Genomic DNA, 26,743 nt, shown 5'->3' on the forward strand with positions numbered 1-26,743 from the left:
TATACCCAATTTCAATTCTTTTGTGAGTAAATTATCTCTTTAACCTTCTTGTGCAAATCCAGCGCTATGTTGTCACGTTTTGATTCTTTCACCCAGATGTTAAAATGTGTATCTACAAGCCAGCATTTCAAAGTATTGATCAGTTCTTCTCATCTGATTATATTTATTTTCTTGTCAAGCACCTGAAAACTGTTGCTGCAGAGCCATAGTTGAGCAGGAAGGACTCCTCATCTGACGATGAGGCTCCTTTCATTAAGAAAACCCCAAAATTGATTTATTTTTTGTGAACCAATAAACTCATAATAGTTTAAACTATTCAGTTTAAATGACGAACACGAGATGGCACCATGACATTTCAGGTGTTTATGATGTCACAAATACTTTTATTAATATGACATGTTAGGCAAAGTATATAAAGCTAAAAGACATGTTGGGAAAAGGATGAAAGAGCTAACGATTCTTACAAATACTGTAAACATCCAGACAGAAAAGACTGAAGACTGCTGATATGATTAGCAATAAAGTGCAGAAGACTGGAAATTCCACAGGTATGTGGTAACTATTGATTCCTTGTTTGTTGTGTGGACTATTGGCATTTTATTATATGATTTATTGTGTGATAGATAGAGAGACGGAATAATAGCGGTAGTTTTCTGAGCAATTGCCAAAAGGTTTTATGGTGGTGACAGTTTCTTTTTCAATTCACACTGAGATCTCACTAACTTGGTTCTTGCCGTTATGCTTTTGGACCTGTGTATGTGTAGTTGGCTCGATCATTTAACTTTTATCTCAGCAGCAGCATACAGGGCAGTCCCGCCTCCTGCTTCGAGACAGAGAGCTCCGGCTCCAACTGCACCAGTTGGTTTGAAGAAGTCTGCCGCAAAGGAGTCCAGTCCTGAGAGCTCAGGTAGCAAATATTGCAACTTGTCTCTCATTGGCTAAATCCTGTTCCTTGTGTTGTTCAACACTAAACTAGTCCTCTCAGATTCAAGCTCAGATGAAGAGAAGGCTAAAAAGCCTGCAGCTGAGGTCACACCAGCTCAAGTGGCAACTCAAGACTCCTCAAGCTCAGGCAAGTGGCATCAAATTTAGCTTTCTTACTTTACACTTTTGGCCTGGTAGTGGAGCTGACCTGTCAGGAAGACAAGAGTATTTTTTCACAACTGTTCATGTACAATACAGTACATTGTTTTTAATAATAGTTTGTCATACATTCAGACAGCAGCTCAGAAGATGAAACTCCGGCAAAGCCTGCTACCAAAGCTGCTGCACCATCAACGCCATCTGCTGCTTCACAAGCACCAGCTTACGCCAAGCCAGTTGCAGCAAAGGCTGCAATTCTTGTTGCTAAGGTCGCTGCCACCACTGCTACAGACAGCAGCTCCAACTCTGACTCCTCATCTGACGACGAACCAGTGAAAGCAAAGCCTGCAATGGGTAAACCAACCACCCCAGCTTCTAAGCCTGCAACTCCCGCCATAAAATTTGCTGCGAAGGCAGGAAAAAGCAGTTCAGATTCAGACTCTTCATCTGGCGATGAAGAACCTGCACTAACCAAGGCATTTACAACTAAACTTGCCACACCTGTTGCATTGGCCGCTTTTGCTCTAGCAAAAACCGTAACTCCTGCAAAGACTGCTGCAGCAGAAAGCAGCTCAGACTCCTCATCTGATGATGAACTGGTGAAAGCAAAGCCAGCAATGGGTAAAACAGCCACCCCAGCTTCGAAGCCTGCAACTCCTGCCACAAAGTTTGGTGCGACGGCAAGAAAAAGCAGTTCAGATTCAGACTCTTCATCTAGCGATGAAAAACCTGCACTAACCAAGGCATTTATAACTAAACTTGTCACACGTGTTGCATTGGCCGCTGTTGCTCTAGCAATAACCGCAACTCCTGCAAAAACTGGTACTCCTGCAAAGACTGCTGCAACAGAAAGCAGCTCAGACTCTGACTCCTCATCTGACTGAATTAAAGCATGTTTAAAAAATAAAAATAAATAAAAAGCTCGAATTTGTGTTGTGGTGTAGAAATGAGCAAAAATTATGATTGCAGTCAATGCAGCAGTTGATTTACGTTCCCTCACTTCAAGTGAAATTAAAGGTACGAACTAACTAAAGCAGACACCTGAAGTGGGAGGAAAAACGATGCCGACCCGTTGGAATTTCTCAAATGTCTGCATAAATTGGTCATAAAATAGTATAAGAGAAGAATAAAAAAATAGGCCACACAAACTTATACCACACAACAATTCTATGTTCTCATATCGTTATAAAAAATAACATGTAAACATTCACAGGACGGGAGCAAAAAGTACTGTAATTTCTCGTGTATAATGCGCACCCCCAAAATTGACCTCAAAATTCTGGAAACCCCTTCAACCCATGTATAATGCATTTTTACCACACCTAATTTTGCTTCTACTTATATGATAAAAACGAAAATCTATCTATTTTGTTTTTTCAAAACATTATTGTGAAGTTTAGCACTTTATTTGAACACATACTTTCTTTTTATTTACTTGCTCTTATTTTGAAATTCACAGCCCTCCTTTTATTTAGTAAATGAGAAAACACAGTTGTGCTCATATGTTTGATAACCCAGGCCAAATTTGTAAGATGTAAACAACTCTTTTAAGAAAACATGAAGGACCAGGCGAAACACATTTAATTTTATTTTATTGAAATTCAACTGTCACGCATTTCAGAAAAGCATTATCATTAAACAAAACAATCATAAATAAATTAATCATGGTTGTTGTTCAGTCATCAGTCGTATTTAAAAATATATATATATGTTTTTAATTTACAAATTCTGCCTGCGTATGTAAATTTATGAGCACAATTGTACATAGATGCAGTCATATGCACCCGTCATATTGGAGTGAAAGTAGTCTACACCTTTTTCATAACCTCTAGGTGGCATACTAGAATAAAAGTGTACAACTTTTTCATAACCTCTAGGGGGCGGTAGCATAGTGGAATGAAAGTGTGCAGCTTTTTCATAACCTCTAGATGGCGGCATACATTTATAAACAAGTCTTTTTCATTTTCTCCTATAACTATGAATACTACCTACTATTGACTTTTGACAATTTTTTGGGGTAAAAAATGCGCATTATACACGAGAAAATATGGTAAGTGAATCTCTAGGCTATGAATTCTCGAATAGTTCGTTAGTTCACTGGCGTTACCAATCAAGTTAAGTTTTTCCCAAAAGTTGACGCAACTTAAAAGGTGAAAAAGTTAAAAATGTGAGATTTTTTTAAAAAACTGATAACTAGTATTACAGAAAAACTAAGGAAGGTTAGCGGTGACGCTTTACAATAAGTTACAAAGGGTTTATAGTTTGCAAATGGACCAATACTGACAGTCTTCAAAATACTTATTAATCATTAATTAGCAATTAAAAATGGTATTTCAATATGTGCAGATTAATTTTTTTTAAAGATCAAACTCTTCTGATCTTATGAGCGCAAAAAGTGGGCAAAAATATTTGCCAAGCACTAGGTGAGTCTTGATGCTTTTAGTTGTAGCAGGTTAAGTCTTACATGCTAAGAAATGTATTAATAAACACTTACTAGACCATTTATGAACCCTTCATAAGGGACCCTTATTATAAAGCGGTATCAAGCTAGTGTTTCACAAGACGAAGCATTATCTCATTCATTACCATTGACAGAATCCAAATGTCCATGTTAACTGGGAGGGTTGGTAGTGAATTGATTATTTAGTTATAGAAATGACTTGTTGAAAATGTTTTGATGGACCACATTTTAGAACTTCATTCATTCATAAATAAGTTGAATAACACGTGTCGAGAGGAGATTGCCTGTTCAGAAGTTATGTATGACAATAGGCTTCCTGAGTTGGCCGCAGATGACCTCGTCAACGTAGAGGAGTCTGGCCTTGACCTCAATGTTATGTTGCAGCTCCAGCTGGCAGCGAACCAGCGCCCTCTGCTGCTCTTCTGACTGCTCGACTGTCTCATGCAACCTGACAACGGAGGAAATCAGGAATGAACAAATCAGCAATTATATCAGGAACATAATGGCATCTAAAGCAAAACGAACACATTTAAGTGCCCGCATGTGACGAGCGTGTCCTGCCTGGACGTACTTGGCGATTTGACAAGTAAGCTGGTCGACTTCTGCGAGGAGCTGTGATTGCGCTGGATCGTGGCATTGCTCTTTACGGGGCCGCTGCTGACGCAAATCCAGCCTCGCCTGAGCCAAACTCAGGAAATGCTCATTCTCCGCGACAGCCACCAGGAGATCGTCTCGGTTTCTCTGTTGGCTGGCAAATTCGGACAAGACCTAGCGTAGACAACATGCCAGTCAGAAGAATGTGCACAAACACCATCTTAACTGTATGCTGTTTACCACAGAATGGTAAACCATGATCTGTCGTATGGTATGTTGGCAGGATGCTAATCGGTTCGTAAGTTAGGAGACAGTTGATGGAGACAACAACACTGTCTAACCCCAGTTTTTACCTCAAAGGGGTTGGTTAACTCCCCATTGTGGATGACTTGTCGGGTAAAATCCTTTTACAGAAGATAATGTTGATCAATTTGTGTGGAATGCCATAGCGGCAAATCAGCTTCCAGATGATATCTCTGTCCACACTATCAAAGGCCTTGTCAAAGTCTACAAACATTATATATAGTGAGGACTCCCATTCAGTCGACTGCTTGATGGTGATATGCAGGGTGGCGATATGATCTGCGCAAGATCTGTCCTGGAAGAACCTTGCTCGTTCAGGTCTTAGCCTCTTGTCAAGAGCTTTTTCCGTCCCTCCAGTGTGACTCTGGTCACGACATTACCGGGGACAGATATGGGCATTATTTCTCGCCAATTTCCATACAGTGACAGGTCACCCTTTTCAAGGAGTTTAATTATGTGGTCACGCTCTCTCGGTCTTCTGGGAATTCTTCCTTCTCCCAGATATTTTTTAGGAGGGGTTGAAACATTTGCCCTTTTGCTGTTGGATTTGCCCTGATTGTGTCTCACAAGGGATGCCGTCTGGACCTCCAGCATTGCTGTTCTTCATTGTTTTGATGGTCTTGATGATTTCACCTTTGGTTGGTGGATGGGTGTCCAAATTGTGCTGTTTGGTTGCTGGTGCTGTGTCGGGAACAGTTGGTGGAGGTGGTCGATTAAGGATATCCTCAAAATGCTCTGCCCATCATGGTCTTTTTTTTTTCAGTTCATTTGCGATGACTTTTTACCATTCTTCTCCTTCACTGACTTGCTTAGGTTGATGCGCTTTTCAGTTCATTTGCGATGACTTTTGACCATTCTTCTCCTTCACTGACTTGCTTAGGTTGATGCGCTTTTCAGTTCATTTGCGATGACTTTTGACCATTCTTCTCCTTCACTGACTTGCTTAGGTTGATGGGCTTTCCCAACAGAGTTTGTGTTATTACAAACAACCTTTTCATGCTGTTCTGGCTGGCTCAGTTTCTGCTTCTTCTGTAATCTCATGAATGAACTGCCCTTTGTCCACTCGAGCACTCTTTCTTAGTAGGTGGTTAGCTTCACAATGAGGTCTTTTCTCGTGCGGTTCTTGACATTGGTTGATCTTTAAAGCCTTTTCCTCAGCCCTTTCAAACTATTAATCGCACGATACAATAAACAAATCGGACTGCAGGGAGCTTTCCTGGTACCCCCAATGCAGGGTGGCAAAATGGTTACATGGTATAGAGTAGGTATAATGGCATACCCAAACTGAACCAAACTGTATTAACTGATGGAAATGAGAATCTGTATTTGATATATATCCTTAGTATAAAGATCATGATTAAAGAATCAGAAAAACTAACTTTACTGACATTGTAGTGCAACGTAGTTTCAGTTCCCACTCAGTGATGGTGTCAATGCTTCTCTGTCTGTACATGTGCCCTGTTATTGACTAGCAAGCCCAACAGCGCCGAGGGTGTAATCTTCCCTTTCGCCTGAAGTAAGATGGCCTTGGACAGGGTGAGCGGTATAGAAGAATAGAGAGAATTATAAAAAGGATGTTTTTGTTGCAATGTAATACAATCATTTTCTGGGGGTTAATTAAAATGTTGAGCTTTTTCCCACACACCCAAAAGAGTGCCCTTTGAGGGTTAAACTGCCACCTACAATTAGATCCTAATCCTTAATACTATTCATGTCCATATGTGATCACCTGATCTATACTACTCTTTCCAAGCCATCAGTTCATTTTCTACAAAGATACTGTTCAAGTTCACAAGCAAGCCAGGGTTCAGGGCCACACATGGGTTGCACCTTAGACTGATCATCAGTCAGTCATCGGACAGCTGTATAAAACAGGTATCAAGCCTCGACCAGATGCATGAAAGGCAGCTCTGTAAATCACCACACTATAACCCCTCTTCTCTCAAATAAATAGCCCGATTGGAAGACACGAGTTTGGAATACATGCAGTGCACTTGTTCACTTATATGAAAATAAAATGTTGCCCTGCCTTGGAGAGTTGTTCCTCCATCTGGCTTTTGACAGTCTTAAGCTGCTTGATATTGAACTGAAAGGCTGCTGATGTCGCCTCGAACTGTTTTTGCATATCAACGGCAGTCTGCGCCAGCAGAGACTCTACCAGGGCCCTCAGGGACACAGAGTTTCTCTTCTCGTGCTCCGCTTTAGCGATGTTGAAATCAGAGTGGTTCCCCCACTGTGCGGGTGTCACAGATAAACTGAAAGAAGATAAGATGACATTTTATTCCAACATTGGCAGGTCGCTCGTTCGGTCAGTCGGGCGATCGATCGATTCTTCTCAACAAGAACACGGCCGTTCACCTAGGGGGACCTGTCTTGCCATTTGAAGTTTGCTGTGTGTCGATGAGGGAATGTGGGGTCATTAAGGCACAAGAAGTATCTAACTGTTGCGCCTCATATTTTTCCTTGAGATCCCATTCAAGTTGGAATTTAGCTGATTGGTTCAATCTGGAATAGAAATTGGATGATTTGAGGAATCAATACGGGCTGACTCCATACTGTAATTCTTTTCGAAGCGCTCCCTTACCGTATTTGCTCAGCGATCTGCTTCACGACACGCTGCATGAGGGCCATAACTCCTTTGGTGAGGTCAGCCTCCTTCAGCAGCTCCCTGCCCACTTCATCATCCACCTTCTCAAGGGGTTTATTTCTGCACTCCACAGACATGTGCTTTCATTTTTCTCAACTATAACTGACTGTTTATGATATTATCATGTTAGGTCTATAAATGTGGCTAAATAAAGGGGATTTGGAGAAACAAGAGATATCCTTTAAAATTCAGGTTACTTAGAAAATGGAATAAAACGGATACTCTGGAGGCAATTCATCCCCAGCCGCTCTGCATTGTTGTAATGCGAGAGGTGGTGTACACCATGGACTGGTCGCCAGTCAATCATAGGGCGCATGCAGTCGAGACTAAGAACCCTTCACACTCAAATTTATGACTATGTATCATTTAGTCTTCAATGAACCTAACATGCTTGTTTTGGGGGATGTGATGGAGTAGCTGATTAAAAAAAAAAAAAAAAAAAACATGGGGACAGCTTGCAAACTCTAGAGAGGCCCATGAACTTGAGATTCTAACCCGAAAACCTCTCAGCTGTGAGGCACACGTGCTAACCACTAGTTCACTGTGCAGCCCTTAAGCACCAATTTGCATAATGGGAATAAATGGGTTACCTCGTGCATTTTAAGTGATCGGGTTTAATGGGTTTTTACAGTATGCAGCAAAGTCTGACTTTAGAGTCGAGTTCAGTGTAGCACCATGTTGTGCCACGACATACAGACAGCACTGAGGTTCAGAGACGCAGTGTAATTAAGGGCAAAATGAAGAGGGAGGACAAATAAACAGCTTAAAGCTAACACGATTTGCATCTTATTTGGAGAACTGTGCTAGCGAGAAAGTGAGACAAACAAATACTTTGAAACGTGTCCGAATAAGTTTAAATGTGCATCAAGCATATGGCAAAGCAATTTGTTTGTTCAATTGCACAGTCTCACCGTATCGCAGTCTTTCGCCGATTGTGGTGGGTATGGGGGTTCACAGTCACCAGAATAAATCAAGTTAAAGCACTTGGCACACTTGCTGATCATTTTGGTTCATTTTTCCATTTTTAGGCAAAACCACGTCATTTCTAAACACAAACTTTATTTGAATGACATGAATTCAAGACATGTTTTTTTGTCATTCCACTTCAGTGTGAAAATCAACAATATATATTGTGGGATTACAAAAAAAATTTGCATGTTGACACCAAAATATTTGGGATGGCGTCAGACTAAATTCTATACATCAGACCATTTCCCTGAATTTGACCCCTTTAAAGTTGAATGATATAGGTTTCATTTGACTCACCGCTCATCTATACAGAGAAGAGTGACTCTGAGAGGCTCCTCGCAGGACTCAATGGCTTTCATCACTCTGTTCTGCAGTGCAATAAGCTGCTCTATCTCCAAAATGTTCTCCTCCAACTTCAGGTCAAGCTCCTCCTTCACAAAATGAATGTCTCGGACACGATGATCTGTGCGGCACCAAGCAACGCCTCATCAGTGAGTGTATAGTCTTGCCAAGTTAATCGAGTTGTACCGTACTGCTTACCCAGCCTCTCGCTGTCATCGTCCTCCAGGCGCTGGCAAGATTTGCTGAAATCCTCGATCAGCCTCGTGCATTCTCCTCTGAAGAGCTTGGAGTGGTTCCGTATGACATCAATGCTCTCCAGAGTTGATCCACCGATCAGATGGGTATTCTTTCCCCGCGTAGACATCCTTCAGCAAAGGTAGTAGGTCACTAACTATATCAACAACAACAAAAAGTAAATAAACAATATGGCTGCCTCGATGGCAAGCTGTTTCAGCATTTATTCAGCACAGTAATCCCTTGTTTATCGCGAGGGTTAGGTTCTGGCTCACCCCCGCAAATTGCGAAATCTGCAAAGTAGGGACCACATTTTTTTTTAAATTATTAATATACATTTTGAATTATTTATACATATTTTAAAGCTGTATGAACCTCCCCAGACTCTCATTAATCTTCCCCACACTTTTATTACCCTATAACATAAACACTTCATATACTCTTAAACATACAGTAATGCACAGTAGTACCGTACACTATGTACATTGTATTCCTTGTGTTTTATTAGGGGAGGGACTCGATTAAAAAATAATCTATTTAATTAGAGGCTTTGCAAGTTCTTAATCTTGATTAATTACATTTTAATCAAAATAATATTTGTAGTTTCAAGCAACATTGTTTAATTTAAAATGTATTTTAGTGTACGATTCAATCAAATAATTGATACAGACAGTTCAATGAAATAGGGTTAGGGTTTCTGTCTCTCACAGACCTGTAACTTCTTCTTTAAGAGGCTCCTCTGTCCTCCACTCATTCCCTGTATTAAGGGCACCTGTTTGAACTCGTTATCAGTATAAAAGACACCTGTCCACAACCTCAAACAGTCACACTCCAAACTCCACTATGGCCAAGACCAAAGAGCTGTCAAAGGACACCAGAAACAAAATTGTAGACCTGCACCAGGCTGGGAAGACTCAATCTGCAATAGGTAAGCAGCTTGGTGTGAAGAAATCAACTACGGGAGCAATTATTAGAAAATGGAAGAAATACAAGACCACTGATAATCTCCCTCGATCTGGGGCTCCAAGCAAAATCTCACCCCGTGGGGTCAAAATGATCACAAGAATGGTGAGCAAAAATCCCAGAAACACACGGGGGGGACCTAGTGAATGACCTGCAGAGAGCTGGGACCAAAGTAACAAAGGCTACCATCAGTAACACAATATGTCGCCAGGGACTCAAATCCTGCAGTGCCAGATGTGTCACCCTGCTTAAGCCAGTACATGTCCAGGCCCATCTGAAGTTTTCTGGAGAGCATTTGGATCATCCAGAAGAGGATTGGGAGAATTTCATATGGTCAGATGAAACCAAAATAGAACCTTTTGGTAAAAACTCAACTTGTGTTTGGAGGAGAAAGAATGCTGAGTTGCATCCAAAGAACACCATACCTACTGTGAAGCATGGGGGTGGAAATATCATGCTTTGGGGCTGTTTTTCTGCAAAGGGACCAGGACGACTGATCCGTGTAAAGGAAAGAATGAATGGGGCCATGTATCGTGAGATTTTGAGTGAAAACCTCCTTCCATCAGCAAGTGGCATTGAAGATGAAACGTGGCTGGGTCTTTCAGCATGACAATGATTCCAAACACACCGCCCGGGCAACGGATGAGTGGCTTCGTAAGAAGCATTTCAAGGTCCTGGAGTGGCCTAGCCAGTCTCCAGATCTTAACCCCATGGAAAATCTTTGGAGGGAGTTGAAAGTCTGTGTTGCCCAGCGACAGCCCCAAAACATCATTGCTCTCGAGGAGATTTGCATGGAGGAATTGGCCAAAATACCAGCCACAGTGTGTGAAAACCTTGTGAAGACTTACACTGAACGTTTGACCTCTGTCATTGCTAACAAAGGGTATAAAGCGAAGTATTGAGATGAACTTTTGTTTTTGACCAAATACTTATTTTCCACCATAATTTGCTAATAAATTCTTTAAAAATCAAATTTTGTCTCTCATAGGTGAGAAAATTACAGGCCACTTTTATCTTGTCAAGTGGGAGAACTTGCACAATTGGTGGCTGACTAAATACTTTTTTTGCCCCACTGTAAGTCGAAGGCATTATTATTACACCAATCCCCTTACAGTGGAAAACAGGAATTTCCGAATCCCACGCGAAAAATAAATCTAAAGCTATAATCCTCGATTTCTGGCGCCTCCTAACTCTGGAATTCAGCATTACCACATCCTGCCTTTGTCGCGTCGAAACGATGGAGGCTAAATGGTTGTCCGGCCTCCTCTTCCTCCTCCTCCTCCAAACCCCGGCAAGCTTTCTCCTTTCGCTATGGCTCAGTCGACCTGTGCGCTGTTCATATATCAGCATGCCCGCTCGTAGGTAAAATATGCAATTTCCGCTACGTCATTTTAGAAGGCTACCAAGTAATCCCACGCGGGAAGGTATAGGATAGTCACCAAATATATACAAAAAATTGATACTGAAATACAATGTATCAGAAGCTGATAGGCTTCTTGGAGTTGCTTGGGTTAAAAATACTTTTTTTTTTACAAAAAATAGTTGTGGATTATAGCTTTAAAGCCACATGAATGTTCTAACTTTTAAACTAACCTCCCAACTGATAATTGCATCCACTTCGGGTAACAAGCATGTGGCCTGTGGCCGGGGATTGAACCCGCATGTTCTCCCCGTGCCTGCGTGGTTTTTCTCCGGGCACTCCGGTTTTCTCCCGCGTCCCCAAAACATGCACGGTAGGTTAATTGAAGACTTGAAATTACTCCTAGGTGTGAATGTGAGTGCGAATGGTTGTTTGTTTGTATGTGCCCTGCGATTGGCTGGCGACCGGTTCAGGGTGTACCCCGCCTCTCGCCCGAAGATAGCTGGGATAGGCTCCAGCACGCCCGCGACCCTACTGAGGAGAAGCTTTACGGAAAATGAATGGATGGATGGATGGATGTTACGTTTGTCCACTCCAAACCTTCAAAAGCTTTCGGTATGTATCAAGACGCGCTTAAATTCTTAAATGTTTATTCCTTCCATATCAAAAGTACTGTTCTGGAATTTGGGGTAACAGATCATCATCAAATTTACACAAAAATAATTACAATGAAAAAGGTGTCAATCAGAATAATCACTATTGTCGGCAATTATGAATACACAACCGCTTTATTCAATGACTCGAGACTTATTTTTATTTATTTTAGATATTGTTGAACTAAAAATATCTCTTTCAAAGCACAACATTTGGAATAATTAAATGTCCGAGAACATTCAGCAACATTTAAAAATCGGATGGTTGAAATATGTTGAAATGCGTCTATTCACGAATAATCAAAATAATAATAATAATAATAATGACCGTTTGTAAGCAGGAATGTTAAAACTGCAGTCATATGGTGCGATTATAATTTGCTGCTTCGACATTCATGACTGACGTGTCCAATACACACACACACACACATATATATATATATATATATATATATTACTTTTTTTTTAAATCATGACTGAAACAATATTATGGGTAATAATACCTGAATCAACGGCGATTCGAGTTATAGGGTCCGGTTGTGCTACTTTTTGTTTTTTTTTTCCGGACTTTGAACGCAGCCTTTGCTCTCGGTTAAAAAGCAAAACTTTGCAATTTGTTTGGTCGATTTAAAGAAGACAATTTAGCCCTCTGCCCTACCGTGTTACCTCTCGGCTGCAGGGAATAACTTCTTGCTGCGAAGCCGCCGAATCGAATGCGGTTACTATAGCAACAGCTAACAAACGTCGAAGGCGCCCTCCGAACATTTTTCATTTGTCCACCAAAATGATAAAACACAAAAAGTGGCGACATTGTAGATATATTTTAACAATTGCATTTTCAAAGCCAGCAAGGTCTTTCTGATACAGCACATCACATGACTTCATTACTATTAAAGAAATACAGTACCGTGCTACCGCTATAAACAACTGTATTGTGCAGAAGAAACAATGTTTAAGGTGAACATTTTAAAGCTATGTACAATTTCGGATTTTACAGTAAGACCCTTGAAAAACACTTTAAAAGGCACTTGCTGAAACAAAACCAGCTTTGCCTTTTTGAACAAACTAATATATATTTTAGCATGACACATAACACTGTTCAATATATTTAGATTCTCTATAAATCAACATTTGAACGAAACTTACGCCATATTTGAACAAGTGAGCGGTGCTATTGGCCTACGACGCTAGCTTCTTTGCAAATGTTATCAAATCAGTTTTCAAGTCCACCAGGAGCGCGTGAAGTGAATTAAAGGAGTGAATTAACCCTTCCGGCAGCAGCGCATTCACAGTAATTGGATTCGACACAGTGAACCCCTACAAAAAAGTGAAAATGAAATAAAAACAGTCAACACGCGTATCTATCCAGTTTACAGATTACACAATCGTCAGGGCATCCCATCTACAATACAGTACACAACGAATTCCTACTAAGTTAATACTGCACGTCGCTTTTGAAAACATAAGAGGGAAATAAAGAGCACGATGATATAAAAACTGAAATGTGCAGGGGAATTTGCAGCCACAAAATAAGAATCTGCAGTCCATCACCTACTCCAGCATTCTGTCAGCTTTACAACGAACACACTCATGAGTAGCGTACGATCGTGGACGAGCTTTAGTACCGACCTGTTTTTGCAAAATGGAAGCAAGGAAAACCTGCACAAGAATTTCACTTTTTACACTCAACACAGGGCAGCTTCCAACATACTGTGCTTCTCTTATCATCTGGCGTATTGTTTGGCACCCTTCCTGACCAAAACACACGAGTACATCAAAGCAGTGCATCATCACTAAGTCATGATGCCACCTCGCGCACACAGTTTACTGATCGCTGCTGCTGGTAGTATCAGAGCTGGGGCCGCGGAGCCATGCAACTATATGATAAAGAAGCATTTCAACTGCTTATTCGACATAAAATGTATTAAAAGCGTTGTTTGTTTCTGGTAAACCAGACCAAAATATGATATCTCAGTTATGAACGTTTTCAGTTGCGACAATTTCATCCAGACTGTTGATCTTCTCATGCAGTAAACCCTCCTCGATGGCCACCTTGGACTCATGGACCTGGAAGAGAGAGGCACTTGTTACATCTTTGGCTCACCACACACCGACGACGGAGCTGAACACGACAATGGCCAACAAATCAAATCAGCGATTGACCCTGGCACACATACAATGTGTTGTGTTAAACATAAATAAAAACAGAATACAATGATTTGCAAATCATGTTCAACCTATATTTAATTGAATACACTACAAAGACAATATAATTAATGTTCAAACTGATAAAACTTTATTGTTTTTAGCAAATAATCATTAACTAAAAATGTTATGGCTGCAACTTGTTCCAAAAAAGCTTGGACACGTGGCAAAAAAGACTGAGAAAGTTGAGGAATGCTCATCAAAGACCTGTTTGGAACATCCCACAGGTGAACGGTAATTGGCAACAGGTGGGTGCCATGATTGGGTATAGATGAGCTTCCCTGAATTGCTCAGTCATTCGCAAGCAAAGATGGGGCGAGGTTCACCGCTTTGTGAACAAGTGCGTGAGAAAGTAGTCGAACAGTTTAAGGACAATGTTCCTCAACGTACAATTGCAAGGAATTTAGGGATTTCATCATCTACAGTCCATAATATCATCAAAAGGTTGAGAGAATCTGGAGAAATCACTGCATGTAAGCGGCAAGGCCGAAAACCAACATTGAATGCCCGTGACCTTCAATCCCTCAGGCGGCACTGCATCAAAAACCGACATTAATGTGTAAAGGATATCACCACATGGGCTCAGGAACACTTCATAAAACCAATGTCATTAAAAACGTTTCCGCGCTACATCCGTAAGTGCAACTTGAAACTCTACTATGCAAAGCAAAAGCCATTTATCAACAATACCCACAAACGCCGCCGGCTTCTCTGGGCCCGAGCTCATCTAAGATGGACTGATGCAAAGTGGAAAAGTGTTCTGCGGTCCGATGAGTCCACGTTTCAAATTGTTTTTGGAAATCGTGGACGTCGTGTCCTCCGGGCCAAAGAGGAAAAGAACCATCCGGACTGTTATGGACGCAAAGTTCAAAAGCCAACATCTGTAATGGTATGGGGCTGTGTTAGTGCCAATGGCATGGGTAACTTACACATCTGTGAAGGCACCATTAATGCCGAAAGGTACATACAGGTTTTGGAGAAACATATGCTGCCATCCAAGCAACATCTTTTTCATGGACAGCCCTGCTTATTTCAGCAAGACAATGGCAAACCACATTCTGCACGTGTTACAACAGCGTGGCTTCGTAGTAAAAGAGTGCGGGTACTAGACTGGCCTGCCTGCAGTCAAGACCTGTCTCCCATTGAAAATGTGTGGCGCATTATGAAGCGTAAAATATGACAGCGGAGACCCCAGACTGTTGAACAGCTGAAGCGGTAGAAAGAATTCCACCGACAAAGCTTCAACAATTAGTGTCCTCAGTTCCCAAACGTCTATTGAATGTTGTGAAAAGAAAAGGTGATGTAACACAGTGGTAAACATGACCCTGTCCCAGCTTTTTGGGAACGTGTTGCAGCCATAAAATTCCAAGTTAATGATTATTTGCTAAAAACCATAAAGTTTATCAGTTTGAACATTAAATATCTTGTCTTTGTATTGTATTCAATTAAATAACGGTTGAACATGATTTGCAAATCATTGTATTCTGTTTTTATTTATGTTTAACACAACGTCCCAACTTCATTGGAATTGGCGGTTGTCCATGCAACTGAAAAGCTGCGACTCCTGGCGTCCTTATTGGGAAAAAAATGTTTTGAGACGCCATGCGTCATCATTTCATTGAACCACAAACAACTTAGCACAAATTTCAAGGAAGAAGCGGATTTTCTTGGCTGCTGTTGCTATATTTAAGAATACAAAGGGAAAACGGGAGAGAGTGTGGATATTTAAAAGGATTTTGGCAATGATTGTGTTGAGGTTTTTATATAATGTTATTTTTCACAGAAAATCCTAAAATCCTTTTCATGTACAAGTGGCCACAATCAACACCAACCATATTGACAATCATAGGTATAATTAACATCGAACCTAACATCCATCCATACATCCATTTTCTGAGCCGCTTCTCCTCACTCGGGTCGCGGGCGTGCTGGAGCCTATCCCAGCTGTCATCGGGGATGAGGCGGGGTACACCCTGAACTGGTTGCCAGCCAATCGCAGGGCACATACAAACAAACAATCATTTGCACTCACAGTCACACCTACGGGCAATTTAGAGTCTCCAATCAATGCATGTTTTTGGGATGTGGGAGGAAACCGGAGTGCCGGGAGAAAACCCACACAGCCACGGGGAGAACATGCAAACTCCACACAGGCGGGGCCGGATTTGAAACCCGGGTCCTCAGAACTGTGAGGCTGACGCTCTAACCAGTCGGCCAACGTGCCGCCTGAACCTAACATTTAACAACTAAATCTCAATTATTCCCAACCACTGTTCTGTGTATGTTACTGGCGTGAGAGATAAGCAGGGAAATTATCCAATTTATACTGAATTGGTCGGAAAATGATTATTTATTTACTACAAATAATGTATCTTTTGTTCACCCTTCTGTGCCAGCAATGTTAATGACATGCAGAACAATGCTCTTCCACTTGATGGCAGAAGGTACAATTAACCCATTCCCATTTATGCAGCAGAATAATAGCTTTTTTGTTTAAAATTTAAATGAAATTAACATTTAAAAAATTCAAACTGGCCAAGATTTTGATTATTTTTGTGAGTATATTGAGACAAGCTCATCCTTATTTCAGTATATACTGTATATTTTTGTGACAATTTTGCTTGGTGGTGAACCATGAGATTTTTCTTTGTTAAATATTTGCCTTGGCTCAACAGAGGTCAGAAAACGCTGATTTAGAGTATAGTGTGGAATATCTCCAAGGCAGGACCACAGGGGAGGCTCTATCTGTTTTATGCCTCTCTGACGGGAGGCTCTTTGTTACACACGAACGACGACAACAAAACGGATGTACAGCAATACCACAAAAGTTACATTTACATAAAACAACATGTAATAAATGCATTTGAATCCTTCCCCAAATACAGTATGTATTTTTCAATACTTGCGGATACAATCTTGGAGGCAAAAACAGATTAGTGGGTGTGGGTTTCAAGTATGTACCTCAGTAAGGATTGTAACAATGTCACCAAGAGAATGAAATAGCTAATTGGTGTTTTTAGTTGGATGTGCTCTCATGCCATTATGTCCATGCATTGTCACACACCACTCACCTTGAATGGTTCACTGATTCCAATAATGCATTGCAGAGTATTACAGTAGTAGCCCAGCATACAGTCTCCTCCTCGCACTGGGATCTCCTCTTTACTGACATACACCTAAAAAAAAAAGATTTACCTTCTCATATTCTTCTTACAATGCCCAGTTTACTCCATTCACTATTTACTACCTTAATGGCGTCTTCATTAATGGACACTTCGTCATCTTTGACCCAAGTATATGTGATGTAGTCTGACACACTAGTGAAGCCAACCTGAATTACATGGGAAAAAGTCCAGACTTGACGGTAAATTGGTAGTTAAAGTCAGTGGAGGCCAATTGTTCGTACGGCTGACCTTATACAATCCAATCCAGTCCCATGTACTGGAAGGGAATGGCTGCAGCGGGCTGTAAAGCAACGTGGCGTCAATGTCTGCGCTCCATTCGCCTTCAGCCTGCAGGTGCACCAGTGGAGACGTGTACATCTTCTTCACCTGAAAGCACATCGTTGAGAGGTGCTAACTTAAAGGCCCTGTTTTAAGTCAAATTAACATCAATGGCAGATGACAGCATTAGATGTTGTAGCACCCCGACCGACCCCCGCAAACCGATGCAACGCTTAACCAAGAAGAAGAGAAAGTATGTCAACAGTTTGAAATGTCATAAATTTATGCATATATTGGTGATAAAATTTGGTTCTGATCTTCAGCTACGGATTCTCCAAGAGCGAATGAGAGTCAGCTGTGAGCCAGCCTGGATTCCAATGAATGAGACGAGATTGGAAGTGAGGCTTAAAGATGCCGCGGCCACCAGAAAACACGTCAGTTTCGAAACGCCTCCTGTGAAGAAGCATTTCCTGATGTGTATACCATGCCTGACTCAAAACACAGCTCTCGCGAGACCTACGATTAATTGTAGAAAGCTGGAAAACGTTCATAAAAGTATCTCTACAAGTCTTGATGTTCTTCAGTCCACGGTTCAAAAAACTGTCCATAAATTGAGAAAGTTCAGCACTGCTCCTGCTCTTCCAAAGAGTGGCCGTTGGGTTTAGAAGGGAGAACACCGAGGAGGAAGCCGTTGCTGTCTAAAAAAAAAAAAAACCTTTGAAGTTTGCTAAAGAGCACTTGTTCCACACTGTAGATGAAGATCAGACTACATTTTATGACAAATTCATGCAAAAATGTATGAAATTCCAAAGGGTTTCTCCTCCCGCTGCATGACACAGCGCGGCGAAGTGTGCCGTTACTCGACAGCATGTGCGACCTGTCAGACTGCCTCTTTGGTCACTGTAAGAGGTTTACGGGTTTAAATAGCCAGTATACGGTAGTGCAAAGCTTGGATGAGTTGTGTGGAGTTTGCATGTTCTCCCCGTGCCTGCGTGGGTTTTCTCCGGGCACTCCGGTTTCCTCCCACATCCCAAAAACATGCATGAATTGACAACAAGTCACCTTCAGTGTGAAGATACCAGTGACAGGTTTGTGGTCACTGATGCTGTACTCCATGTTGCTAGTGTACAGGTCCTGTCTGATCTCTAAAGGGTATTCTTCAGCTTCATCTAGTTGCTTGAGGTCTTTTGCGTCCAGTCCATCGCCATATTTGTCTTGCTTGTCAGTGTGCAGCACTTTAGGTCTGAGTCGCCACAGAATTCTGTCCGTCCAGGCGGGCTTGCGTTTCTTACTGCTGATTGGTGGTGATGAGAGAGAACATGTCCTGTTTATACAAATATGCTGCATTTAAAATGAACCTTTCTGCCTTCAATGTGCTCAAAGCACTCCTACGGCATTGCCTTTTTTCACATATTGACGCAATGACGTTCAATAATGTCACGGAAGTAAAGTAAGTACAAAGATACTTTCACGGCTCTAAGGCGTGCAACTGCAGTTTGTTGGGTTCTTGCTGTAAAATGGGAAAAGAATGTCTCACGAGGTGCCTTACTTTAGTTACAGAAAACATACTGTTGACTCAAAATCGTGCGATGCGTCACCAGTTTTATAGACTAAGGGTGAATGTTGATAATATTATTATTATTATTATTATTTTGACACGTTGTATTCATGTCCAAAGCAACAGATGACCGATTTCTGATGTTACTATCACGTTCAAATATGATTGTCGACGGGTGCTGACGGAAATGTTTAACATTTCACTGTCAACTTTTCTTTCATTTCTATTCATTACTGTCACTTGATTTATTAACGGAGGGGTCGGTCGCACGCTTCTCAAATGCCATTTTCCGCTACCGGTGGGCTAGTCTGAACGAGATCCCGCTGGATAAACAGGGGTTCACTGTAACATGCATACTCAGCAATAAAAGCTTTGTGTCACTTCTAAGCACGGTACAAGCCAAATCACATGCTGCAATTCCAACAAACATAGCCCCTGTTGCACCATGCATGTTAGCGGTAATGTTGCAACTGTGGCAGGACCCCCAGATTTAGCACCAAACTTTCACATCAACAAGCTCCTGCGTATGTTAAAGGAGTGTTGATATGGACGAGTTGCACTTTGACTATTTAACAGTAACCCTATGGAGGTTTCAGGTTAAATAGGACGACATTAACCTTTTGCAACGAATGAGAGGTTTGAAAATGTGTGCTTATTCTTCCTCATTTTGGCTCTTTAGTAATTGATTCATTTACTTTCACATTTGCTGTCACCATAACAATGTTGATTATAAGCGTAAATAACAATTGGAGGGGATGTCATCATGTGGGATTTGCACAGAGAACCACAAACTCCAAAGGGTCTATTCAATGAAAACAACTAGCTTTTGATTTACCCACCTTTTATACAAGAGCGAAGTTATCCTAACTTAGAAAGTTAGTTCAACTATTTAAAATCTCTGTTAGTTAGAGGTGAGAATAAATGTGTTATACTAAAGACTCTACATTCTTTTATTATAAAGCTGTTAAATAGCATTTACATCCACACCAAAGTACAGTTGCGATATACATTAGCTGGTGTGGACATACAGTAAATGTGTTATAAGTCTTACTTAAAGGCAAACCATGTTCTGCAGAGCCTGTGAAGGTGACAAGAGGAGCATATCAAATATACACATTAATAGCCCACCTACACATGTAAACACGTGAAAAACAAAATGCACACCCACACAAAAACACACACCCACGCATACACATTGTGATTTATAGTGGAGAGATATGGCCAGGCAAGGAGAAGTCTTCGTTATTATTATTATATTGTCAATCTAGGAGGACAAGCACAGGAAATGTGAGGTGCTTTTCAGAGTGTAACTATGACTCATTACAATGAACGTCTGCTACCTGCTGTCATAGGTATCGGTGTTAACGTCAAACTTGTACGTGGGCTGAAAGTCGAGGGGTCCTTCCTCAAACTCTTGCAGCAACTTCTCTTTTTGCTTCATCATGATCAGCTGCAAACATCATCACACAAAACATTCCATGACCTTCTACGCTAAATACATGAATAAACCATGACTAATAGTATCCGTGTTAGTTGGGCCTAAATGTGCTGCTGACATATGAATAGGCAGACTTGTCCAACCTGGTCTTTGCTCCACAGCAAGCTGTAGTTTTGATTGCTGATACATGTTCGGACAAAGTGCATTCCATGGTCCTGAATTCGAAAGTTGAGATCTCCAAACCAGAAGACAAGCCTTGAAGGTAAACAGGACAGAGAGGTAAAACGAGAGAGAATAAAATACAAACTCCACTTTGTGAACAACTGTTTGAGCAAAGTAGTCCAACAGTTTAAGAACAACATTTTTTTTAAGGTACAATTGCAAGGAAGTTTGGGGATTTCATCATCTACGGTGCATAATATCATCAAAAAATTCAGAGAATCTGGAGAAATCTCTGCACGCAAGTGGCAAAGCTGAAAAACCAACATTTAATGGCCGTGACCTTTGATTCCTCAGGCAGCGCTGCGTTAAAAACGAGGGCTGAGGAACACTTGAGAAAACCATTGTCAGTTAATCACTACACTAAAATTCATCACTACATCTACAACTGCAGGTTAAAACTACTGTGAAAAGCGAAAGCCATATATCAACAACAGCCAGAAACGCCTCTGGCTTCTCTGGGCCCGAGCTCATCTGAGATGGACTGATGAAAAGTGCGCTGTGGTTTGATTGGTGAGTCCACATTTCAAATTATTTTGGGAAGTCATGGATGTCGTCTCCTCCGGGCCAAAGAGGAAAAGGACTATACGGATTGTTATCAGCGCAAAGTTCAAAAGCTAGCATCTGTGATGGTGTGTGTGTGTGCATATATATATTATATATATATATATATATATATATATATATATGTTCCACTGTATGCGCTCACCTGTGGTCAAGAATTCTCTCGGACTTTTCACAGTTGAACGTCTGCGTGTCGGTAATGTGCTCAAACTCGACCACACGCTCGGCAGCATGTTTCATATGTGCAGCCAGGTGACAGTTGAGGAAACAAAGCATGTGGCCATAGAGAGACAGACGAATGGACACGCCACCTTTGTTGCCCTGACACATGCAGAAGAAAAGCATTTCTTCACAACTGGGCAAGAACACCAAGCAATCAATGCAATGTTAGTGTTTGTTTTAGCAGTGTTATGTGTGTTTGGCCAGCAAAATATATATCTATATATATCTACAGTACAGTCAAAACGTTTACTCAATAAAGTTGGGACGTTGTCTTAAACATAAATAAAAACCGAATACAATGATTTGCAAATCATGTTCGACCTATATTTAATTGAATACACTGCAAAGACGATATAGTTAATGTTCAAACTGATCAACTTGATTGTTTTTAGCAAATAATCATTAACTTGGAATTTTATGGCTGCAACACATTCCGTTTCTTACCGTTTCTTCTTAACATAAATACTCGAGTAAAAGTAAAACGTATGCTGCATTAAAACTACTCTGACAAGTACAATTTATCCAAAATTAAACATCAGATTTGACCGTACCGCTTCAAGATTAGGACAAATTGCTCATTTGCGATTTTGAAATGTTTGTTTACACTGCGATTGACTCTACATTGTACCCAATAGCCAAAGATGCCAGTGCGCGTGTATGTGGCTTGGATGTCTCGGATGAAAGGGAGATGCTCCAGTTTGGAGAAGAGGAGCAGCAACAGACCTTGCATTCTGATAGAGGACACCTGAAACGCATATACACATTTATTTCTAAAAAAAAAAAAAAAAAAAAAAAAAAAAAAAAAAAAAAAACAGGTCACGTATAGAGCAGAAACTAATATTAGTAGGGCTTTTGTGTACCTTCACAAATTTCCTAGGTGCTAAGGCAGTCATAAGCACATCGCTCCAAGGGTCATCGAATAGAACATCCGACATGAATCTCAACGGCCCAGAGCACACCTCCTGCAGGCTTACATCAACGTTCATTTTCAATCACTTTGCTCACCCTAGCTTGGTGTACAAACCGACTGCAACACTTTCCATTCCCTACGCCGCCTACCCAATGACGTAGAGGTCTGCACCTTCTGAAGAATCTAACTGGAGAAGTGAGCTCATGTCATCTGGAGGATCAGCAGTGGCTACATTCCATGTCACCATGTGTAGCCTGAGGACAATATTGACAACAAAAAAAGAGAAAGATTTACATCCGGCTGCCATAAAAGGAAGCATGGCAGAGTACAAACCCACAGAATGCTTTTTGCATTGTAAAATGAGTTTTGCACACTGCTGCGACCACATACACTACTTTTACATTTAATGCAGACCAGTAATGCTTCCACGCACAAATACAGCGACGCCCTGACTAGTTTAATTCGCTCGTAGTGCAATTTACACACATATAAAAGCAATGTTCCCCATGGAAAAGAATTGAAATGCCATTAATTCCGTCCAATAATCTGATCTAATATCCCTCCCGCTTCAGAATGTTATTCTACATTGGTGGTTGTTGCATCAAAGAGTAAGTAAGGCATTATATACGGTTGTCACCGCTTTCTCACAACTTGAAGTTTTGGAGTCATTTGTGCCCAATCGCTGTCACTGTGCAGATTTTCCATCCAAATGACAGCGCGGCATCCATGAGATTGTAACTGTAGGATTACTCATTAGCTGAGCGATAATATTGGTGTTGACGTGAGCAATGTCAGCTGTCTTCCTGGAAGACTGCCACAGGAACAAGCAGTGAAAGCAAGCATTGTATTTTGAAGTGAATTGCCACCAAAATCCAAATGTGAAGAGTGGAAATCGAAGAAAGAAAAAAGAAAAAAGAAGAAAGGAAATGAGCAACATTCTGACATTTTGCTGCCTTCCGTAGAGTCGACTAAGCAACAGAATGCGACTGAGTAATTAGGGAACTGGTTCCTAAGTCTACAGTGCTCCAATGTGTGTTTAATCCTGCAGAATTAGAACTGTTTATACAATTGAATTAACATTTCAAATTCAAGTCGCTCTCTAAGCTGTTGAGCGCACAGCTGATCTTTTCTCAGACAGGACAGCATGACTGTTATTTCTTCAAATCCGGATTAGGTGAGGTAAAGAGTTTGGCAACCTAATCCTGAAATAGATTTGTCGGCTTTTGTGAAAGTTGTGATGTTTACTATTACAGCGCACCCGATTTGGAATGAGCCACAAACCTCCACAAATCCGCAATTATGACTGTGCTGACTTGTATTCAAATAAACAACAAAACAATCTACTGACTTGTGAACAAGATGTGATGCATGAATGTTTTTGGCCCTTCGAATGCAGCTAAATACGACCAAAACATTAGAAAGACTTCAACGTTTCGTTCTACACCACGTCAAAGTCCATGAACGAATAACTCTCTTACAGTCGCTAGTAGCAATTTCTCTGTACGAACAAATTTGTTAGGGCAGATAAATTGGACTGTGAGTTGATGTATACCGCATGTGTCAAACCCGAGGCTTGGGGGACAGAGCTGGCCCGCCACTTCATTTTATGTGGCCCGCGAAAGCCAATCATGTGCATCAACTGCCACGATTCTTGCTCAAATCTGCACAAAATCTTCTAATAGTCATACGTAATGAATGATGACGATATATTGCAATAACCTTTTTCGTTGCCAAACCCCTTCGTTATATAGTAACCCGGTCAATCGTTGAACGAACCACTATCTTTGACTTCTGATTTCAACACTAGTTACCCATCAAATTGTTGTGATATATGATTGAACATTTACATGTTCAAAAAAAAATAATAGTTGTTCACGTTATGTTTGACACCAGTGAAGAAATATGATCTCTGCCACAAAGCAAAAGATGAAACTTGTTTTTTTTTTTAATTATTATTATTATTATTATTTACCTAAAGTTGTCTCCCTCGTAGTCCCCCCGCTGCAGACACCCGTTCAGCTCCGTCGATGCCATATCTGAAAGTTACGTTTTGGAGCTTTGGAGCACAACAACTGTAAAAGACACAAGCAGCACCCAACATGCTCGAATAACGTACCGAGTGATAACGTCAACATTCACCGTGCTGGTCTATCTGTGGCCATGGAAACAGAACGTTAAGAACGAGTTGATTATGGGGGGAAAAAAAAGAAAAAAAGATTAACAGCAGCTTTGGGATGATGGATCAAACGCTCTAATCGTATTTCAGTCTACGATCAAACGCAGGCGCTTGTTTTCGAAGTTCGGAGCTGTGAGAGTTGAGAGCCATCTAGTATGTCTCTACTGTACTGTGACAATGTTGATGGGACCGCCCCTATTGCGGAAGAAGGGCTTCGTCGCCTTCAAAATAAAAGCGCTTGGCGAGCCTCGACGAGTCACTTTGACCGACCGCCCGGCCTGGTTTGCACAATTTCCAAAAGCGTCATGGCATCGTGAATACAGCGGAATCAGGCCTCTTCCAACTGTGGATGGAATTTAAAAAAAATAAAAATAAAAATCTGCGACGACTGACAAACGGACAAATCGGATTTACTGTACAGTTTTCCGGTGACGTCACGCACCTGCCCGCGCTGGCCATTTTGGAGCTTGACGTATTGTTTTGTTTACGGTGCAAATTTATAGAATAGATCCATTTGATGCATTTGAATTGGATAGACGACCAAAACAAAACAAAAATCTTTATTAGTGTGCGGTGTTTGGCCGCAACAATACAGGTGGGAGGCACTAAGTCTCATTTCACCTTTTACCCGCACGAGTTTTGAAGCAGGGTGAGAAGACTGAACATTGAGCAAAGAGATTGTGGCTTTAATAAGTATGTGCATTCAATTTTTAAGTATAATTAATTTGCACCAGGCCGGCATTATCGCACATATTTTTTAAAGACCAGTGATATAAGTATCATTTTACTGTTACAAATCTTTAAAACCGGTGAAAATGCACCAATTGAGACAATGAGATGCACATTTGCAGTAAGAAAGTAAGAAAGTAGAAGGCGGCACGGTGATCGACTGGTTAGAGCGTCTGCCTCACAGTTCTGAGGACCGGGGTTCAATCCCCGGCCCCGCCTGTGTTTAGTTTGCATGTTCTCCCCGTGCCTGCGTGGGTTTTCTCCGGCCACTCCGGTTTCCTCCCACATCCCAAAAACATGCATGGTAGGTTAATTGACAACTCTAAATTGCCCGTAGGTGTGAATGTGAGAGCGGATGGTTGTTTGCTTCTACGTGCCCTGGGATTGGCTGACAACCAGGGTGTACCCCGCCTTCTGCCCGATGATAGCTGGGATAGGCTCCAGCACGCCCGCGACCCTTGTGAGGATAAGCGGCTCAGAAAATGGATGGATGGATAATCTTGGTCTCATCAGTCCATAAAACTTTGTTCTAAAACCTTTGTGGCTCATCTCTGTACTTCTTTGCAAAATCTAATCTGGCCTTCCGAATCTTTTTGCTGATGAGTGGTTTGCATCTTGTTGTATGGCCTCTACGTATATTTCTTCTCTCGAAGTCTTCGAACAGTGGATTGTAATACCTTCACCCCTGCCCTGTGGAGAGGTTGGCAAACCATTTTGTTTGGTAATTTTTTTTTCTCCAGCGTGTCCTGGGTCGTCCCCGGGGTCTCCTCCCGGTGGGACGTGCCCGGAACACCTCACCGGGCAGGCGTCCGAGAGGCATCCGAATCAGATGCCTCAGCCACCTCATCTGGCTCCTCTCGATGTGGAGGAGCAGCGACTCTACTCTGAGATCCTCCTGGAAACCCTGCGGAGGAAACTCATTTCGACCACTTGTATCCGGGATCTTGGTCTTTCGGTCACGAACCACAGCTCGACGCTCCCAGCAGACCCTCACAATACGTTTGGGCCACGTCGGACCGGCATCTTCCCCCACCATCGGAGCCAACTCACCACCAGGTGGTGATCAGTTGAAAAGCTCCGCCCCTCTCTTCACCCGAGTGTCCAAGACATGCGGCCGCAAGTCCGATGACACGACCACAAAGTCAATCAACCTCGGCTGTTCTGGTGCCAAGTGCACGTGTGGATACAGATACTGGATACAGATTTGTAACAATACGTTTAGAATGACAAAAAACACAAATCTACAGCTTATTCAATATAAAGTGCTCCATAGAACACACTTTACTCAGTACACTATGCATAAAATGGGCTTCTTTCCATCTAATGTATGCGTGCAATGCACCAAAAATACCCCAGACACCTATTTTCATGCTATATGGGAATGTACACCAATTCAATGCTTTTGGTCTTCGGTTATACAAAAACTCGTATATTTTAAACTGCAGGATTCCACTTTCTCTAAGATTGTGCATACTTGGCAATTTAGGCATAATTGACCACCCTAATAAATATTCACAATCATTACTTGTCGCATTAGCTACCGCGAAGAAAACAATTCTATTAAACTGGAAAAACAAACGAGCTATTAACATCAATCAGTGGCTAAATCTCATCATAGAATATATTGCGTTAGAAAAAATATCAGCAGAACGAAAAAATCAATTACACAT

The 26,743-nt window shown here is 41.4% G+C and overlaps 2 protein-coding genes across 9 annotated transcripts; both read right to left on the reverse strand.

Moving 5' to 3' along the window:
* Positions 1-362: 362 nt before the first annotated feature.
* tekt1 (tektin 1) lies at positions 363-12,258 on the reverse strand. Of its 3 annotated transcripts, XM_061781424.1 has the most exons (8): positions 8,598-12,258; positions 8,355-8,520; positions 7,026-7,148; positions 6,800-6,946; positions 6,471-6,696; positions 4,116-4,312; positions 3,829-3,992; positions 363-1,132 (listed from the first exon to the last, which is right to left on the reverse strand). In XM_061781424.1, the coding sequence occupies exons 1-7, from the start codon at positions 8,761-8,763 to the stop codon at positions 3,833-3,835; spliced, it is 1,185 nt and encodes a 394-aa protein (XP_061637408.1). In that variant the 5' UTR covers positions 8,764-12,258; the 3' UTR covers positions 363-1,132; positions 3,829-3,832. The 3 variants fall into 3 exon arrangements, with proteins under 3 accessions (XP_061637408.1, XP_061637407.1, XP_061637409.1); XM_061781423.1 differs by having other exon boundaries at positions 363-3,992; XM_061781425.1 differs by lacking the exons at positions 6,800-6,946; positions 7,026-7,148 and having other exon boundaries at positions 363-3,992.
* A 150-nt stretch (positions 12,259-12,408) lies between these two features.
* Positions 12,409-24,533, reverse strand: inpp5ka (inositol polyphosphate-5-phosphatase Ka). 6 transcript variants are annotated; one of them, XM_061781417.1, is made up of 14 exons: positions 24,285-24,533; positions 24,141-24,204; positions 22,318-22,422; positions 22,119-22,227; positions 21,887-22,003; positions 21,182-21,357; positions 20,397-20,508; positions 20,156-20,265; positions 19,867-19,893; positions 18,320-18,548; positions 17,228-17,365; positions 17,062-17,145; positions 16,886-16,990; positions 12,409-13,676 (listed from the first exon to the last, which is right to left on the reverse strand). In XM_061781417.1, exons 1-14 carry the CDS (start codon positions 24,301-24,303, stop codon positions 13,581-13,583), a joined length of 1,491 nt encoding a protein of 496 aa, XP_061637401.1. In that variant the 5' UTR covers positions 24,304-24,533; the 3' UTR covers positions 12,409-13,580. The 6 variants fall into 6 exon arrangements, with proteins under 6 accessions (XP_061637401.1, XP_061637403.1, XP_061637402.1 ...); XM_061781419.1 differs by lacking the exon at positions 19,867-19,893; XM_061781418.1 differs by lacking the exon at positions 19,867-19,893 and having other exon boundaries at positions 18,320-18,551; positions 24,285-24,532.
* Positions 24,534-26,743: the final 2,210 nt, after the last annotated feature.

The sequence above is a fragment of the Phyllopteryx taeniolatus genome, chromosome 8 (genome assembly GCF_024500385.1).
Source record: "Phyllopteryx taeniolatus isolate TA_2022b chromosome 8, UOR_Ptae_1.2, whole genome shotgun sequence".
NCBI lineage: Eukaryota > Metazoa > Chordata > Actinopteri > Syngnathiformes > Syngnathidae > Phyllopteryx > Phyllopteryx taeniolatus.

Excerpts from the sequence above, each read along its gene's own strand:
- inpp5ka (XM_061781417.1), bottom strand. Across the intron at positions 17,146-17,227 it reads ACTGGATTGGATTGTATAAG|GTTGGCTTCACTAGTGTGTC; the intron begins GTCAGCCGTACG and ends CATGTAATTCAG. Across the intron at positions 16,991-17,061 it reads TTAATGAAGACGCCATTAAG|GTGTATGTCAGTAAAGAGGA; the intron begins GTAGTAAATAGT and ends TTTTTTTTTTAG.
- tekt1 (XM_061781424.1), bottom strand. The coding sequence starts at position 8,763 with ATGTCTACGCGGGGAAAGAATACCCATCTGATCGGTGGATCAACTCTG. Across the intron at positions 7,149-8,354 it reads CTTCTCTGTATAGATGAGCG|AAATAAACCCCTTGAGAAGG; the intron begins GTGAGTCAAATG and ends TGTGGAGTGCAG. Across the intron at positions 6,697-6,799 it reads GGCAAGACAGGTCCCCCTAG|TTTATCTGTGACACCCGCAC; the intron begins GTGAACGGCCGT and ends ATCTTCTTTCAG.